Below are 20,442 nucleotides of genomic sequence, written 5' to 3'. Positions count from 1 at the left end.
TTCAACAAGTCAAGTGGAGTGAGCAAAACAGCCCTAGGCCTAGATGTCCATTGACCTCTGGAATATAGTAAGGGACATGGAGTCGGAGGCACTTTTAGTGTCTTTATTTGTGTGGGTTCTTCCTCTTGAAAAAAAAAATATCAGTGTATTTTTTTTTTTTTTTTGCTGAAGGGTCTCACTTGGTGAGAAAGTTGTTTTTCCAGGCAAGTTGCTTTTCCTGGGCTGATGATTCTGCTCTGACGGGAGGAGAATACAAGAGAATAACAGACCAAACAGCTATCCCTAAAAGGTAAAGCTACAGTATGATAACTTAACACCTCGTTGTGACTGGGTGTCATATGACGTCCTGTGAAAACGAGCCGCTCACACGGCCGCGGGGCCGCGCAGCAGCGCGATCTGTCACAGGCTGTGTCCACGGGACAGAGCTGATGACATATCACTACACCGGCCCGTTGCCAGTGTCATGTGACCGCTGTGACCAATCACAGCAGATCACATGTCAATTGTATCCAATGGATGGCTTCCTGCCATGCCATTCATTGTATACAATTATGTTATTAGCAGTGACATGATACAGACAGAGCCAATCACAGCTCATCTGTATCATGTGATCAGCTTTGCCCAATCACAGCTAATCACAACAAAAGACTGAATGGATCAGTTTTATTCAGTAACAATGATTGCAAATATCAAAGAAATACATTGATATTAGCAATCATAATGTGTTTAAAAAAAAAATAAAAGATCCTGATCACTTGCCCAGAGTAGTTCAATGTTACTATGGTAACACTGTATTGCTTTGGTCGCAGTGTGCTGAAAAATAAAATAGTAAAAAAAATTAAAAATGTAATAAAAAAATAAAAATAATAATAGAAACCTTTGAAAAAAAAATACAAATTCAATTATTATTATTTTCACCAAAGAAATGTAGCAGAATACATTTTGACCTAAATTTATGAAGAAATTTTATTTATTTGCAAAATGTTATAACATAAACAAAGACAAGTGCATTTGTTTTCAAATGTTTCAAGTGTTTTTTGTTTTATTTATCAAAAAATAAAAAAACTCAGTGGTGAATAAAGACCACCAAAAGAAAGCTCTATTTGTGTGAAAAAAATGATAAAAATTTCATATGGGTAGAGTGTTGCATGACCGCGCAATGGCCATTCAAAGTGCGACAGCGCTTTTGGCCTGGGCAGGAAGGGGGTAGAAGTGCCCGGTATTGAAGTGGCTAAGAGTGGAGATTCTGATTCTCTGGTGACTACCGAGACAAGCTGGGGTTATTTTCTGGAGGACTGCAGATGCCCATGTATGTGTGCGGGTAACTCCGATGCAGTTTACTTTTATTAAAATCTCTAATCTTTAAATGTTACATAGTTAGTCTGGCTGAAAAAAGACAAAAGTCCATCCCGTTCAACCATAGAAAAAAAAAAAAGCTATAATCCTACACCCACAGTTGATCCAGAGGAAGGCAAAAAAACCCAGTAAAGCACGATACAATTTGCTCCTGCAGGGGAAACAATTCCTTCCTGATCCCCGAGAGGCAATCGGATATTCCCTGGATGTTATTCAGATAATCCAAAACACTCTACCTTCCCAATGCCGTCCAACCCATTGTCTACACAGATAGAACTGAGCCCTGGGCCTAAATGTCCATTGACCTCTGGAACAGTATACGGAACATTGAACCTGAAATAATTTTCGGGTTTATGTTTCTGTGTGATAATCCACTGGAAACAAAATAACATTTTTTGAAGGGTCTCATTTGGTGAGAAAATTGCTTTTCATGACATAATTTTTTTACTTTAACAGAGTGATGTAGACTCACCAGCTGGCGTTCGAGCTCCTTCTTGGACACCTCCAACATAGCCTGGGAGAAATTTATGGCAGACATCTGGAAGTGCCATATACAAGAACACCTGCAAAAAAGTGAAGAATCATCATTAGGTCCTGTTCACATCAGCCCCGGCTTCTGTGCACCACAGACAAAGTACAAGGACAAATGATTGTTCATTGTTTTCTATGGGGTTTATTCCCACTAAATCTCTGAGCTGCAATGTGTTGGGTGAAGGTCCTCCTTGACACATTTTCCTGCACTGCTGTGTGTTCCCTGTATTAATATATTTAAATTACATAGTAACATAGTTAGTCTGGCTGAAAAAAGACAAAAGTCCATCCAGTTCAACCATAGAAAAAAAAAAAAAGTTATAATCCTACACCCACAGTTGATCCAGAGGCAGGCAAAAAAACCCAGCAAAGCACGATCCAATTTGCTCCTGCAGGGAAAAAAATTCCTGCCTGATCCCCCGAGAGGCAATCGGATATTCCCTGGATCGACTTTCCCTATAAATGTTATATCCAGTTATATTCTGTGTATCCAAGAAAGAATCCAGGACTTTCCTACAGCAATCCACTGAGCTGGCCACAACCAACTCTTGAGGGAGTCTATTCCACATTCTCACAGCTCTCACTGTGAAGAAACCTTTCCGTGTTTGGAGATTAAATTTCTATTCCTCCAGACATAAAGAGCGCCCCCTTGTCCTCTGTGATGATCTCAGGGGGAATAACTCTACACCGAGTTCACTATATGAACCACTAATGTATTATACATTGAGATCATATCCCCCCTTATGTATTATACATGGAGATCATATCCCTCCCCCCCTTATGTATTATACATGGAGATCATATCCCCCCTTATGTATTATACATGGAGATCATATCCCCCTTATGTATTATACATGGAGATCATATCCCTCTTATGTATTATACATGGAGATCATATCCCCCCTTATGTATTATACATGGAGATCATATCCCCCCTTATGTATTATACATGGAGATCATATCCCCCCTTATGTATTATACATGGTGATCATATCCCCCTTATGTATTATACATGGAGATCATATCCCCCTTATGTATTATACATGGAGAGCATATCCCCCCTTATGTATTATACATGGAGATCATATCCCCCCTTATGTATTATACATGGTGATCATATCCCCCCTTATGTATTATACATGGTGATCATATCCCCCCTTATGTATTATACATGGTGATCATATCCCCCCTTATGTATTATACATGGAGATCATATCCCCCCTTATGTATTATACATGGAGATCATATCCCCCCTTATGTATTATACATGGAGATCATATCCCCCTTATGTATTATACATGGAGATCATATCCCCCCTTATGTATTATACATGGTGATCATATCCCCCCCTTATGTATTATACATGGAGATCATATCCCCCCCTTATGTATTATACATGGAGATCATATCCCCCCCTTATGTATTATACATGGAGATCATATCCCCCCTTATGTATTATACATGGTGATCATATCCCCCCTTATGTATTATACATGGAGATCATATCCCCCCTTATGTATTATACATGGAGATCATATCCCCCTTATGTATTATACATGGAGATCATATCCCCCCCCTTATGTATTATACATGGAGATCATATCCCCCCTTATGTATTATACATGGAGATCATATCCCCCCTTATGTATTATACATGGAGATCATATCCCCCCTTGTGTATTATACATGGAGATCATATCCCCCCTTATGTATTATACATGGTGATCATATCCCCCCTTATGTATTATACATGGAGATCATATCCCCCCTTATGTATTATACATGGAGATCATATCCCCCCTTATGTATTATACATGGAGATCATATCCCCCCCTTATGCATTATACATAGAGATCATATCCCCCCTTATGTATTATACATGGAGATCATATCCCCCCCTTATGTATTATACATAGAGATCATAGATCATCTCAAGAGAGAATAAATTTAGTTCCTCTAATCTTTCCTCATAGCTGGGCCTATTATATTTATTTTCAAAAAGGTGACAGCTATTTTTTTAGAGGAGAGTGAAAATTGGTATATTAAAAAAACATAACTATCCACGTTACAGAAGAAAAAAATGTTTTCGGTCAACAAACTGCTAGACAGCTCTTGTGAGAGAGTATTTTATTATTTATTTTATTTATTTCAGGTACTTATATACTTTCACGTACTTATATCAGTACCTATATATTTTATTTATAGGTTCTTATATATAGGGCGTGACTTATTTATTTCAGGTACTTATATAGCGCCATAAATTTACGGAGCGCTTTACATATATATTGTACATTCACATCAGTCCCTAACCCTCAAGGGGCGTACAATCTAAGGTCCCTAACTCACATTCATACATACACATACTAGGGCCAATTTAGACAGGAGCCAGCTAAGCTACCAGCATGTCTTTGGAGTGTGGGAGGAAACTGGAGTACCCGGGGGGAAACCCACGCAGGCACAGGGAGAACGTGCAAGCTCCAGGCAGGCGGTGCTGTGGTTGGGATTCAAACCAGTGACCCTAGTACTGCCAGGTGGGAGTTAAAAGCAAACAAAATTTTGAACTGCTTAGAACAACATTTATTAAGTCATTGTATGTACTAATAATTTTTGTGCGATAGCTCGTTTGATAATCTACCGGAGTATGGCCAGCTTTAGGGGTGACTTCAGGAGACTGTGTGTTGCTGCTTGCTGGAGATCTTAAAGCTGGAACTATCCCAGGAGCTACTTTTGACAACTGCAAGAATTGTATCAGAGCCCCACTATTGGTCACAATGTGTACTCAACTGGCCTGGGAAGCTCTGCTCTCTCTTTTTCTTACTGATAGATAAACCTTTTTTATTGGTGCGCTCTCTCTCTTCATCTCTGTTGTTACAGTGTATGGATACCCTCCATCATTTGGAGCTACTGGATTAGGTTTGCTTTTTTGAAACTTTTGCCCTCCTTGTGTGTACCTGCTGCAGATCTGTACCCATATTTATGGTGGACCAGGGGCGGACTGAGCATTTGGAAACTCGGGCACTGCCCCTGGGCCCGGGGTCAGTAGGGGGCCCCATGAGATGCCCCTGGTACCTTTTTCATAGGCTTTTTTGAGTTTGGGCAAGAACACAGGGGCCCCATGATCCCCTATTGCCCGGGGGCTCCATGAGTTGTCAGTGCGCCCCTGTGGTGGATGTTGCCTACACCATACTGTGCCCTTCTGCCCGTCTCCCTGTACCTGAAATACCTGAAAATTGAGTCATCTCTTTTCCACCCCTTACTCATCAAGACATCAACCCTAACCCTAACAACAAGACACAACAGTCTCCAACATGGATGTGATTGTATTGGCAAGTTTATCTCGTATAATTAGCAAGCTGTTGGTGTATATATACAAATATAGTAAATAAATATGAGTAATATACAAATTGAGGTTTAAGCAAAATTTGTACAATACATCTTTCATCATAAGCTGTTCTCAATATGCTTGCATCGTGTCTCCAGGGAGGGAGATGTGGACTGACACCACCATAGGACAGCTGGACACTTCTCCTCCAACTTCCTCCTGGTACTCTCCAGTGAGCTTCTGCAGACCCAAACGAACTCCAGGACTAAGCTTTTGTGAAAGGCCCCCCCAGCTGAAGCCTCAGCTGGGACCTCGATGTCTTCTAGGTGGAACCTTCAGAATTCGAGCCCCCTGCACAAGGCTCTCCTCCAGCAGGACTGGACCAAGGAACTCTGCTGTTCTGCCTCAGGACCTCTTGCACCACCTTCTGGGCACACCTCCCCAGGGATTGGCTGGAGACCCTGCTTACGTTGTTCTTCCTCCCACTATAATTCTAGAGTCCTTTAGAATACATGGGGAAGCAATGAGAGCAGCAATCTGTGAGACATTGAGCAGGCCCAAACAATCAACCCTCGCTCCACTGATTACAAAGGAACTAAGCTAAATCTGCCTAGCAGCCTATTCTGTGCTAAGAGGGTGCTACAGTCAGCTGAGACATCTGATAAAAAGCCCATGTTGAGGCACTTGAATCGGAACCTCCTAAAATCATCTGTAATATCATGTGAATCCTATAATTACCTGAAAAGATACCCAGGCTGCATAGATATAGACAGCTTTCCAGGTCAACAATGGGGTCTTATTCCATATGTCAGTCAGCTGGGTTTTTCCAGAGTACAAGTCAAGAAGAGGTCCGGAGAGAGCACATTGGTACTGGTCACATGACATCACAAAATAATAGACAATGAGTGGAGCAAACATCAACAGGAAGATGACGCTACCCAATGAGAACCAGTCCACTTCCCTGCCAAAAGACATAAGAGGTTTTATTATTCCAAGGATAGATTAACAGGAGCTAAAAAGTTACAAATTGTTCAAAAACGCTTACACTATATGGCCAAAGGTGGACACCACCACACCTACATAACCAACAGCGGGGTTGATTTACTAAAACTGGACAGTGGAAAATCTGGTGAGGCTGTGCATGATAGCTTGTTAGCTTCTAACTTCACTTGTTTAATTCATCTTTAACAAAAAAAACCTTGGAAGCCGATTGGTTTCTCTGCAGAGCTGCACCTGATTTTGCACTCTCCAGTTTTAGTAAATCAACCCCAGTATGTGAAACGTAGAAGTGGCCGCACACAGCAGGGAGATGCCAATCAGCATGCAAACAGCATCATGACCATGGAATGTTGACGCTCTTCACGCAATAGCATGTTTATTCATCATATTCCCCCACATGGCTGAATTCAGATGTTTCCAGTGAGGGATCCTGTTAATACTACATCATACAAAAAGACATTGTGGACAATTGTGTTTTTCCAACCTTGCGGTAACAGTCTGGTGAAGACCCTTTTCTGTTCCAGCATGACTGTGCCCCTGTGTACAAAGTCATCTCCATAAAGACATGGTTTGACCAGTTTGGTATGTAGGAAATGGAGTGTCCTGCACAGAACCCTTACCTAAAACCTATCGAACACCTTTGGGATGAACTGGAACGAGCCAGGTCTTCTCATCCAACATCTCCATAAAGATATAATTTGGTGTGGAAGAAATTAGGTGTCCTGTAAAAAGTCCTGACCTCAACCCTACTGAACAACTTTGGGATAAATTAGAACAATCCAGGTCTTCTCATCCAACATCTCCATAAAGACATGGTTTGACCAGTTTGGTACGTAGGAAATGGAGTGTCCTGCACAGAACCCTTACCTGAAACCTATTGAACACCTTTGGGATGAACTGGAACGAGCCAGGTCTTCTCATCCAATATCTCCATATAGACATGGTTTTAATGAGTTTGGTGTGGAAGAAATGGAGTGTCCTGTAAAGAGTCCTGACCTCAACCCTACTGAACAACTTTGGGATAAATTAGAACAAGCCAGGTCTTCTCATCCAACATCTCCATAAAGACGAGGTTTGACCAGTTTGGTATGTAGGAAATGGACTGCCCTGCACAGGACCCTTACCTGAAACCTATTGAACAGCTTGTGAGTTTGGAAAGTATGAAAAAAGAAATTTTGCAATAGTGTCCCACAATGAATATCCCCTGAAAATAGTACAGTGTGTCATTATGGTCATCGATTTGACAAGAAAAGAGAAAGTGGGAGTAATTTGAAATTCTCACCAGGCTCGGCCCCATTGCCCATCACCTTCTTTTGCTCCATTAGCAATTTTCTTGTGATCTCCTTTTGCATTCTGCTTCCTGCGTTCACCCATTTTTATCCTGAAAGGCAAGAGAGAGAAAATGTTCAAGAGTATGTGAACCCTCAATAAGCTTCTCTTATTTGTTCACAAGATCAATTGTGTTATTATCTCAGAATTCTATTTTTACAAACAAATAAATTAGAATTCTGAGATAATAACACAAAATTCTGAGATAATATGATAAAATTCTGAAATAATAAAACAGATATAATAATAATAATAATACACGGGGTATAAAATGTGAACCTTGAGTTTGTTTGGGTCAAGCTGGCTGGATGTGCGGTAATACGGTAGCTTTGGCTACATACATTATACAGTATATATACAGCCCGCTGGATGTGCAGTAATGTACATACAGTATACCGCGCTGAGCCAAGCTGGCTCAAAACAAATGTCCCTATGAGAGATGAATCTGTCAGCCCGCTGGATGTGCGGTATATACAGTATACTGAGCCAAGCTGTTTCAAAACGTACCAGTACGTCCCTACGGTAATCAGCCCGCTGGATGCGTGTATGTACAGTAGCTGCGGCTACATACAGTATACACTGGGCCAATCACGGCGAGGGATGTATTCTAATAATGAATACAAAGCCTGCTCAGATTGGCTGAGTCAGAGAGGTGGGCTGATGATGTCACAACCTCAGCCAATCCGAGCAGGCTTTGTATTCATTATTAGAATACATCCCTCGCCGTGATTGGCCCAGTGTATACTGTATGTAGCCGCAGCTACTGTACATACACGCATCCAGTGGGCTGATTACCGTAGGGACGTACGGTACGTTTTGAAACCGCTTGGCTCAGTATACTGTCTATACCGCACATCCAGCAATCCCTCCACTGACCTCCAAACCCCTCTGCCAATCCCTCCACTGACCTCCACCCCCCTCTGCCAATCCCTCCACTGACCTCCACCCCCCTCTGCCAATCCCTCCACTGACCTCCACCCCCCTCTGCCAATCCCTCCACTGACCTCCACCCCCCTCTGCCAATCCCTCCACTGACCTCCACCCCCCTCTGCCAATCCCTCCACTGACCTCCACCCCCCTCTGCCAATCCCTCCACTGACCTCCACCCCCCTCTGCCAATCCCTCCACTGACCTCCACCCCCCTCTGCCAATCCCTCCACTGACCTCCACCCCCCTCTGCCAATCCCTCCACTGACCTCCACCCCCCTCTGCCAATCCCTCCACTGACCTCCACCCCCCTCTGCCAATCCCTCCACTGACCTCCATCCCTCTCTGCCAATCCCTCCACTGACCTCCATCCCTCTCTGCCAATCCCTCCACTGACCTCCACCCCTCTCTGCCAATCCCTCCACTGACCTCCACCCCGCTCTGCCAATCCCTCCACTGACCTCCACCCCCCTCTGCCAATCCCTCCACTGACCTCCACCCCCCTCTGCCAATCCCTCCACTGACCTCCACCCCCCTCTGCCAATCCCTCCACTGACCTCCACCCCCCTCTGCCAATCCCTCCACTGACCTCCACCCCCCTCTGCCAATCCCTGCACTGGCTTCCGATTGCCCAACGGATCAAATTCAAAATCCTAACGCTGACGTACAAAGCCGTCCACCATACTGCCCCGAACTACATCACTGACCTGATATCCAAGTACCGCCCAGCACGCACCCTCCACTCCTCACAAGACCTCCTTCTCTCTAGTTCCCTGGTCTCCTCCTCCCATGCCCGCCTCCAGGACTTCTCCAGGGTGTCACCCATCCTCTGGAACTCCCTGCCCCAACCCATCAGATTATCACCTACTCTCCTCTCCTTTAGGCGCACCCTGAAAACCCATCTCTTCAGGGAAGCCTACCCCACCCCCTGCTAACTTACCTACCTCCTCCACTCTTCCTACCACCCCATCCCCCACAGCTATCTCCTCCTGTGCCACCATCCCCTCCCTCCTAGATTGTAAGCTCCAAGGAGCAGGGCCCTCGAACCCCTCGTGTATCACATTGTATTGGTATTGTTCTGTCACATGTTCTGTCCCCCTTTGTAATGTACAGCGCTGAGCGAACTATTGGCGCTTTATAAATACTGTATAATAATAATAATATGATGACTGTCTTACAAATGTATCACAAGATGTCATTCATGAACTTATGATGTCAGAGGATGAACATGAGGATTTTGAAGGATTTTAAGTACCGGTAAATCCAGGGGCGGACTAACCATTTGGAAACTCGGGCACTTCCCGAGGGCCCGGGGTCAGTAAGGGGCCCCATGAGATGCCCCTGGTACCTTTTTCATAGGCTTTTTTGAGTTTGGGCAAGGACACAGGGGCCTCATGATCCCCTATTGCCCGGGGGCCCCATGAGTTGTCAGTCCGCCCCTGGGTAAGTCATAACCATTTCAATTTAAAAATCTGATGTTTTTAAATGGTGTTGCCTCGGCAGGGGTGTAGTCTTATACGGCGAGTATAGCCCAAAACCTGTGTTTTAACTGGAAAATTAGGGGGTCGTCCAGGGACGGACTGACAACTCATGGGGCCCCCGGGCAATAGGGGATCACGGGGCCCCTGTGTGCTTGCCCAAACTCAAAAAACCCTATGAAACCCGAGTTTCCAAATGGTCAGTCTGCCCCTGGGGTTGTCTTATACACCCAGTCACCTTATACCCTGGAAAATACGGTGTGTATATATATATATATATTGAAATATATTTTGAAATATATTGAATGCGGCCAAAATTGTAGCATTTCAAATATAAGGCAATATATTTGGGAAGAATATTTAAAAAATATTTTTCAAATATATTTTTCTTCCATGTGGGTGTCATCATGTATGGAGTTGATGGTGAACACTGGACTTACACACAAAACTCAACAGATGATAAGGAGACTCTTTCACCCCAATAGGTCTGCAGCCATGAAAGCCGGCCACTATCTCCCCGAATATCTGCTGAACTTCAGCACATGCAGGCGCAGCGCAGCTCATAAAGCTCATAAAGCCTGTTGAAGGACATTTCCAAGTGATCTGTTTTTCTTGTTTAAATAAACATTTTCCAGCGGTGTGTTTAACGGTTTAACTCTTTTTTTTTTTATTTTATTTTATTATTTTTATTGAATTTTACGTATGAAAAACCAACAGCCCTAGTACTGCCAGGTGGAAGTGCTAACCACTTGGCCTCTGTGCTGTCCAATCATTCAATGGTGTCTAGAGCAGAGGGAAACTGGAGTACCTGGAGGAAACCACACAGGCACAGGGAGAACATGCAAACTCCAAGCAGGTGGTGGCATGGTTGGGATTTGACTCAACAACCCTACTATTGCCAGGTGGAAGTGCTAACCACTTGGCCTCTGTGCTGTCCAATCATTCAATGGTGTCTAGAGCAGAAGGAAACTGGAGTACCTGGAGGAAACCACACAGGCACAGGGAGAACATGCAAACTCCAGGCAGGTGGTGGCATGGTTGGGATTTGACTCAACAACCCTACTATTGCCAGGTGGAAGTGCTAACCACTTGGCCTCTGTGCTGTCCAATCATTCAATGGTGTCTAGAGCAGAAGGAAACTGGAGTACCTGGAGGAAACCACACAGGCACAGGGAGAACATGCAAACTCCAGGCAGGTGGTGGCATGGTTGGGATTTGAACCAGTGAACCTGGTACTGCCAGGCAGAAGTGCTAACCACTTGGCCACTGTGCTGCCCAATCATTCAATGGTGTCTAGAGCAGCAGGAAACTGGAGGAAACCCACACAGGGAGAACATGCAAACTCCAGGCAGGTGGTGGCATCATTGGTATTTGAACCAACAACCCCTAGGTAGAAGTGCTAACCACTTGGCTGCTGTGCTGCCCAATTGTGTCTAGTGCAACAGGAAACTGGAGGAAACCCAACAGCCTTAATACTGCCAGGGGGAAGTGCTAACCACTTGGCCACTGTGCTGCCCAAGCAATCAATGGTGTCTACAGCAGCAGGAAACTGGAGGAAATCCACATAGGGAGAACATGCAAACTCCAGGCAGGTGGTGGCATGGTTGGGATGGTTGGGATTTGAACCAACAACCCTAGTACTGCCAGGCGGAAGTGCTAACCACTTGGCCACTGTCCTGCCCAATTATTCAATTGTGTCTAGAGCAGCAGGAAACCACACAGGCACAAGGAGAACATGCAAACTCCAGGCAGGTGGTGGCATTGTTGGGATTTGAACCAACAAACTTAATACTTCCAGGGGGAAGTGCTACCCAATTGGCCACTGTGCTGCCCAATCATTCAATGGTGTCTAGAGTAGAAGGAAACTGGATGAAACCCACACAGGGAGAACATGCAAACTCCAAGTAGGTGGTGGCATGGTTGGGATTTGAACCAACAACCCCTAGGTAGAAGTGCTGCCCAATTGTGTCTAGTGCAACAGGAAACTGGAGGAAACCCATGCAGGCACAAGGAGAACATGCAAACTCCAGGCAGGTGGTGCTGTGGTGGGGATTTGAACCAACAACACGAGTACTGTCAGGCGGAAGTGCTAACCACTTGGCCACTGCGCTGCCCAATCATCCAATGGTGTCTAGAGCAGCAGGATATCGAATACTAAATCATTCCTATACATCTGGGAAGCCATGTTTGCACATTACGTATGCATGCTATGCTTCTTGTGTACGTTGAGTATGCGTTTCTATTCCACTCTCTATGCAGAACTTGTCTAGTGCAGGCCCCTGGGTAGCAGTGTTCAGGATCCCACAGGTATGGTATATGCATAGTTACATTGGTTCAAGCTGGAACAATGTAACTAGATAAAAAGATCCATACCTGGTGTTCTTCTTTATTATTATACAGGATTTATGGCGCCAACAGTTTGCTCAGCGCTTTACAATATAACGGGAGACAATACAGCAACAATACAGTTCAATACAAGAGGGATAGGAGGGCCCTGATCCTGGGAGCTTACAATCTAGGAGGGAGGGGCTAGTGGTACAAAAGGTAGTAACTCTGGGGGATGGACTGGTAGGAAAAGTAGAAGATTCCATTATTAGCTGAGGGCGGGATAGGCTTCCCTGAAGAGAGAGGTTTTCAGAGATCGCCTAAAAGTGAGCAGAGTAGGCGATAGTCTGATAAATCGGGGTAGAGAGTTCCAGAGGATGGGGGAAGCTCTGGAGAAGTCCTGGAGACGAGCATGGGAGGAGGAGACAACGGAGCTAGAGAGCAGAAGGTTGACTTTAAATATAAAAGTTATATAGTAAGCAGCTTATTTAATAAAGAAAATTTTGACTGCCCTCAATAGGGCCCCATGTACACTGCAGCTGATAAACTCACGTTTAGGAGCTGTTCAGCATTTTTATTTCTGCAGCCTCTGAACTCTCCCTAATGTTCTCCTATGTGTCCATGTACACATCATTGTTTACAGTTGTTTACAGGCATTTGAGTTTACAGTCGTTTTTTTGAACGCAGAAAACTTGCGTTCAGCAGTTGATTTTATCAGCGTTTCAAATGCAAAACGATTGTAAACGCGGCAAATCGCGTTTATAAGCGTTTGCGTTTGAAAATTTTTACACATATAAAAAAAAATTACAAAGTAGAGATCAACGTCTGTAAATCGGAATTCTAGTTCCTACAGACATGGCTAACATCATCTTAAAGTGGAGTTCCACCCAAAAGGGGAAGTCCCGCTTTAAAGATCGGTTCCCCCGCTCCCCATTAAGGAGTGGCATCTTTGGGGAGCGGGTACCTGACATTGACAGGCGATCAGAAGCGGAAGTTGTCCTCCTACCCTCCCTCCCCAAAGTCTTTTGGGACACGTGACAGGTCCCAGAAGACGATGGGGCCAATCAGGAAGCGCAGCGCTACTCGCGCATGCGCAGTGGGCACCCGGCTGTGAAGCCGCAAGCTGTCACAGCGGGGTGCCCACACTGAAGATGCCGGCGCCCGGAATACAGCACGGCCGGTGGAACGAGCTGCGGCGGGGGCACCACGGGATTGTAGGACAGGTAAGTGGCTGTTTTTTAAAAGTCAGAAGCTTCAGTTTTTATAGCTGCTGACTTTTATTTTTTTACTGAGTGAGTGGAACTCGGCTTTAGCTGCTGATCGTACTGTAGCTGTAATATGAAATGCTCATCCATTATTCAAATTCAATATTTCCATATGATGACTGTACGCACGCGTTCACTTACCTGTCTAACCAGTTTATGGACAGAAGGAATAAAATGCTTTCACGTGCATTATACTGTATACAGTAAATCAGTTTCCAGACTTCCTTTAACCGGTTCCCCGCCGCCGTACAGCAGAACTACTGCTACAGGGCTGCGCAAAATCATGTATATATGTGATTTTGCATCTCCGTGTGTGTGGGGGGGCGCACACAGACCGCCCTACCCGCGCCGCCATTGGCGTCTACGGATGCCGATCAACGGGTCCCGGACGGAAATTCACCCGCCGTTCGCCGCGGAACAGTGACAGGGGAGAGATCTGTGTGTAAGCAACGCAGATCTCACCCCTGTCAGCACCGACATGCTGCTTTGTGTTGAGCAATACAAAGCAGCATGTCTCCCTAGTAAAACACACACAGCAGTTAACCCACTTAATCGCCCCAGATGTCAACCCCTTCCTGCCCAGTGCCATTAGTACAGTGTCAGTGCTTTTTATTAGCACTGATCACTGTATTGGTGTCATTGGGATGTCAGTGGCAGTTAGTCAGTCCCCCCCCCCCCCCAGTGTCAGAATGCCCGCCGCAGTCCCGCTATACGTCGCTGATCGCCGCCATTACTAGTATAAAAAAAAATGAATTAAAAATTCCAGTATATAAACAGTTCTCCTCCCGTTCAGCTCCAGCACACTGCTTTGCATGGCTGTGCACAGCAGTGTGCTTACAGTGAAGCACAAACACAGCCCGCTATGTAAAATAGCACACAGTTAACCCTTTGATCGCCCCAGATGTTAACCCCTTCCTGCCCAGTGCCATTAGTACAGTGTCAGTGCTTTTTATTCCCCTTCCTGCCCAGTGCCATTAGTACAGTGTCAGTGCTTTTTATTCCCCTTCCTGCCCAGTGCCATTAGTACAGTGTCAGTGCTTTTTATTCCCCTTCCTGCCCAGTGCCATTAGTACAGTGTCAGTGCTTTTTATTAGCACTGATCACTGTATTGGTGTCATTGGGATGTCAGTGGCAGTTAGTCAGTGACCCCCCCCCCCTCAGTGTCAGAATGCCCGCCGCAGTCCCGCTATACGTCGCTGATCGCCGCCATTACTAGTATAAAAAAAAATGAATTAAAAATTCCAGTATATAAACAGTTCTCCTCCCGTTCAGCTCCAGCACACTGCTTTGCATGGCTGTGCACAGCAGTGTGCTTACAGTGAAGCACAAACACAGCCCGCTATGTAAAATAGCACACAGTTAACCCTTTGATCGCCCCAGATGTTAACCCCTTCCTGCCCAGTGCCATTAGTACAGTGTCAGTGCTTTTTATTCCCCTTCCTGCCCAGTGCCATTAGTACAGCAGTGTCAGTGCTTTTTATTAGCACTGATCACTGTATTGGTGTCATTGGGATGTCAGTGGCAGTTAGTCAGTCCCCCCCCCCCCCCAGTGTCAGAATGCCCGCCGCAGTCCCGCTATACGTCGCTGATCGCCGCCATTACTAGTATAAAAAAAAATGAATTAAAAATTCCAGTATATAAACAGTTCTCCTCCCGTTCAGCTCCAGCACACTGCTTTGCATGGCTGTGCACAGCAGTGTGCTTACAGTGAAGCACAAACACAGCCCGCTATGTAAAATAGCACACAGTTAACCCTTTGATTGCCCCAGATGTTAACCCCTTCCTGCCCAGTGCCATTAGTACAGTGTCAGTGCTTTTTATTCCCCTTCCTGCCCAGTGCCATTAGTACAGTGTCAGTGCTTTTTATTAGCACTGATCACTGTATTGGTGTCATTGGGATGTCAGTGGCAGTTAGTCAGTGACCCCCCCCCCCCAGTGTCAGAATGCCCGCAGCAGTCCCGCTATACGTCGCTGATCGCCGCCATTACTAGTATAAAAAGAAAAAAAAAAAATTCCAGTATATAAACAGTTCTCCTCCCATTCAGCTCCAGCACACTGCTCTGCATGGCTGTGCACAGCAGTGTGCTTACTGTGAAGCACAAACACAGCCCGCTATGTAAAATAGCACACAGTTAACCCTTTGATCGCCCCAGATGTTAACCCCTTCCTGCCCAGTGCCATTTGTACAGTGTCGGTGCTTCTTATTAGCACTGATCACTGTATTGGATATCAGTGACACCAAGTCAGTTCCCCCCCCAGTGTCAGAATGCCTGCCGCAGTCCCGCTATAAGTCGCTGATCGCCGCCATTACTAGTAAAAACTCCCAGTATCTATACCGCCATTTGTAAATGCTATAACTTTCATGCAAACCAATTAATTTACACGTATTGGGATTTTTTTTTTTCAGCAAAGACATGGAGCAGAATACATTTTGGACTAAATTTGTGAGGAAATTAGATTTTTTTTTTACATTTCTATACTGGACATGTTTTATAGCAAAAAATTTAAAATATTGTTTTTTCAAAATTGTCTTTTTTTGTTTATAGCGCAAAAAATAAAAAGCACAGAGGCGATCAAATACCACCGAAAGAAAGCACTATTTGTGGCAAAAAAGGATGTAAATTTAATTTGGGTGCAGCATTGTATGACCGCGCAATTGTCAGATAAAGTAACGCAGCGACGTATCGCAAAAAATGGCCTGGTCAGGAAGGGGGGTAAATCCTCTTGGCAAGTGGTTAATCAGGTTCGTTTGTAAACAAAGTCTCCAGGTTCCAGTTGTCACTGTATGTTAGTGTATAACTGTCACTGTCATTAGGAAACAACTGTGATTTCCAATCATGTGATCAATGTGACAGCCAATCATGGTGATCACATGAGGTCTGTTTGTAAACAAACCTTTCCTGGCTCCATTTGTGGAGTATAACTGTCACTGACAGCTCCTGCTCTCAACTAGCAAGCAGGAAAAAATCAACCTCATGCTTAAACCTGTGATCAACATGACAGCCAATTGTGGTGATCACATGAGGTTTGTTTGTAAACAAACCTCTCACAGGGAAAGAAATACATTATTTAAAGTGGGCATTACAATGTAAAATAAAGTTATATCACTTAATAGGATTTTGGATTTTGAAATGGAATTAAAAAAATAAGTATATATATATAGAATAGGTGCAGGAACTCCCCCATCTGAGTCACATTTTGTCCCCACCCCCTACCCACCTCCAAGCACTGTCCCTTGGTTCTTCACCCTGCCTACCTCCCAGTACGTTTTAAAGAATACACAACCAAGTATCATTATGAGGTGCTAAGAAATTTGTGTGGAATGTATTGATAACAATAAAGCAGTACATTAGATCCCTTGCAGCCAGCAACAATAGCTCCACCCCAGCAGCAAAGTTCCCCCCCCAGCAGCAATAGATCCCCCAGCAGCCAGCATCAATAGACCCTCCTGCAGCCAGCAACAATAGACCACCCTCAGCAACAGCAGACCACCCACAGTAACAATAGCTCCACCCCAACAGCAAAGTCTCCCCCCCAGCAGCAAAAGATCCCCCAGCAGCCATCATCAATAGACCCTCCAGCAGCCAGAAACAATAGACCACCCTCAGCAACAATAGCTCCACCCCAGCAGCAAAGTCTCCCCCCAGCAGCAATAGATCCCCCAGAAGCCAGCATCAATAGACCCTCCAGCAACCAGCAACAATACACCCCTCCCTCAGCAACAATAGACCACCCACAGCAACAATAGCTCCACCCCAGCAGCAAAGTCTCTCCCAAGCAGCAATAGATCCCCCAGCAGCCAGCATCAATAGACCCTCCAGCAGCCAGCAACAACAGACCATCCTCAGCAACAATAGCTCCACCCCAGCAGCAACAGATCCCCCAGAAGCCAGCATCAATAGACCCTCCAGCAACCAGCAACAATACACCCCTCCCTCAGCAACAATAGACCACCCACAGCAACAATAGACCACCCACAGCAACAATAGCTCCACCCCAGCTGCAATAGATCCCCCAGCAGCCAGCAACAATAGACCCTTCCCTCAACAGTAGGTCCCTCCCAGCAACATAAGACAACCCCTAGGAACAATAGATCCCCCACTAGCAACGATACACCTCCCCAAAAACAGACCCCCCCCCCCTAGTGGCAATAGATTCCCCAGCATCAATAGACCCTTCAACACCCCTTGGCATGACATACATTCAGTGCTGGAGGTGAAGGAACTGTGTTCCCTCTGAAAAAAATCTCTCTCTCTTTATATATATATATATTTGAAACGGACATTACAATGTAAAATAAAATTATATTACTTAATGGGATTTTGAAATGGAATTTAAGAAAAAGATATACAGTGTATATATATGTATACTGTATATCTTTTTTTAAATTCCATTTCAAAATTCTATTAAGTAATATAATTTTATTTTACATTGTAATGTCCGTTTCAAATATATATATATATTCACTTTTTATGCACTTATCCTATAATAATAAAACAAGAGCAGGATATCTATTAAAAACAACATAAAAGCTGTATGTATCTATTAACAACAATGTAACAAATACGTAGGCGAGCAAAGAAGGAAAAAATATCATTATTGTCATATTATTGGACGCACACTTACGCTGCTAAATTTGGTCTGGGGCATCTATGGATCACTGACCTCTGCTCATGAAAAGAAGAAAAAAAAAAAGAAAACCCTGACTCTGAAATGTCTTCTGGAGGTTTAGCATGACAGACGGAACACATGACAGGATGCCTGCAAGCCACAACCCCGGAGCGTCGGGCCATGTCACCACCAATAGGGAACATCCGTCATCTGAATGCTGAACTGATGAAATACATAAAACTAAAGCAGATTTTCCGCTACTCTGCACTTCAGAAATGCAACGTCAACCCTTGTAAAAAAAAAAAAAGAATGTTAACTAGCAGGGAAAGGATTTTCTCATATAATAAAAAGCATTGAGATCAAAGTGTATGTCTAGGAAAAATTGTGTGACTTTCCTGATCTGCCTACTATATCCAGCTTAGTGACCTACAAGGTACTAAAGCCATTGGATTAGGATGACAGGCAACCAGCATTTTCGGCAATGACAGCCTGGGTATTTCTGTCATGACTGCTTAACCCCGTCATGACCAAGGTAAAACAAACCTTGATGACCAAACCAGGGGCGGACTGACAACTCATGGGGCCCCTGGGCAATAGGGGATCATGGGGCCCCTGTGTCTTTGCCCAAACTCAAAAAAGTCTATGAAAAAGGTACCAGGGGCATCTCATGGGGCCCCGTACTGACCCCGGGCCCTCGGGCAGTGCCCAAGTTTCCAAATGGTCAGTCCGCCCCTGGACCAAACCCAATTTTGCAAGTTTGACATGTGTTAAACTGTACATACACTATATTGCCTAAAGTATTGGGCCGGCCCTCCCAATCATTGGATTCGGGTGTTCCAATCCCCTCCATATCATGTGATTCAGGTGTTCCAATCCCCTCCATGGACACAGGTGTATACAATCAAGCCCCTAGGCATACAGACTGCTTCTACAAACATTGGTGAAAGAATGGGTCGCTCTCAGGAGCTCAGTGACTCCAAGCGTGGTCCCGTGATAGGTGGCCACCTGTGCAATAAGTCTATCCGTGACATTTCCTGGCTACTAAATATTCCACGCTCAACTGTTAGTGGGATTATAACAAAGTGGAAGCAACTGGGTACAACAGCAACTCAGCCACCAAGTGGTAGGCCATGTCACATGACAGGGCGGGGTCAGCGCATGCTGAAGCGCACAGTGCGCAGAAGTCACCAACTGTCTGCAGAGTCAATAGCTAAAGACCTCCAAACTTGGTGTGGCCTTCAGATGAGCCCAACAACAGTGCATAGAGAGCTTCATGAAATGGGTTTCCATGGCTGAGCAGCTGCATCCAAGCCTTCCATCACCAAGTTCAATGCAAAGCGTCGGATGCTGTGGTGTAAAGCACGCCGCCACTGGACTCTAGAGCAGTGGAGACGTGTTCTCTGGAGTGACCAATCACGTTTCTCTGTCTGGAAACCCGATGGACGTGTCTGGGTTTGGTGGTTGCCAGGAGACCGGTACTTGCCTGACTGCATTGTGCCAAGTGTAACGTTTGGGGGGAGGGGGGATTATGGTGTGGGGTTGTTCTTCAGGTGTTGGACTTGGCCCCCTAGTTCCAGTGAAGAGAACTCTTAAGGTGTCAGCATACCAAGACATTCTGGACAATTTGATGCTCCCAACTATAGTATATTGTGCGATATATATAGATATATATATATATATATATATGTAGATATTGAAGACATAGAAACACATACTGTTCATTCTTGGTCAGGCCAGTGGCAAGACCACTTTACACATCAAAAGAACTCTTTGATATGTTGATTTCATACAAGGTCACCTCCATATTTGGGGAATAAACTGTTTATCTAATTAGACATTCCAAAGGGTGTTCCTGGGAAATGGCGAAAGGGTGACTTGGGAACCTGTTAAACCCTATAGTGGCCTTAATTGTTATTTACAGCAATGGCAAGTGAAGTCTTTTCATGTAAGATCAAAAGTGTTTTGTCAGCCAATCAGGAACTCCTCCAGTAAACTGTATTTGAAGGGAAATTATTTGGGCTGGGAGAGGAGCTTCTTCTTCCGTCTTTAATATGGAAGCACAGGTATAGATCATAACGTATTGCATGCATGGAAGCCACCTAGGTGCATATTATAGATTGGACATATGCTCAGTGGCGTATTTAGGTTTTGTGCTGCCCTTTGCAACCCCCCCCCCTTGCCCACAGAGAGAGCCTGACATTGATCAACAAACACCCCTGCCCCCCCTACCTGAAGAGAGGCTTCCACTAACACCTCTCCCATACAGAGGCAAACCACCCCCCACCCCGGCGCTAGAGAG

General features: G+C 44.9%; 1 protein-coding gene across 3 annotated transcripts in view; it reads right to left on the bottom strand.

Annotated features, from left to right (window-relative positions):
* The window catches only part of DHCR7 (7-dehydrocholesterol reductase), a 66,405-nt gene that overhangs the window by 15,681 nt on the left and 30,282 nt on the right, over positions 1-20,442 (bottom strand). For 2 of the 3 annotated variants that reach the window (XM_089663404.1, XM_089663401.1), the window contains exons 2-4: positions 7,491-7,589; positions 5,948-6,170; positions 1,829-1,919 (exon numbers count right to left, since the gene is read on the bottom strand). In XM_089663404.1, the coding sequence (XP_089519530.1) occupies positions 1,829-1,919; positions 5,948-6,170; positions 7,491-7,582 (406 nt within the window). In that variant the 5' untranslated portion in view covers positions 7,583-7,589. Of the gene's footprint in view, positions 1-1,828; positions 1,920-5,947; positions 6,171-7,490; positions 7,590-18,158; positions 18,229-20,442 lie in introns of those variants that run through there. The other variant, XM_089663402.1, reaches the window with a different exon arrangement.

This window comes from Staurois parvus, unplaced genomic scaffold, assembly GCF_062004578.1.
Source record: "Staurois parvus isolate SC_StPar_1 unplaced genomic scaffold, SC_StPar_1.0 ptg001679l, whole genome shotgun sequence".
Lineage (NCBI taxonomy): Eukaryota > Metazoa > Chordata > Amphibia > Anura > Ranidae > Staurois > Staurois parvus.
This window is presented reverse-complemented; position numbering and strand designations above follow the sequence as displayed.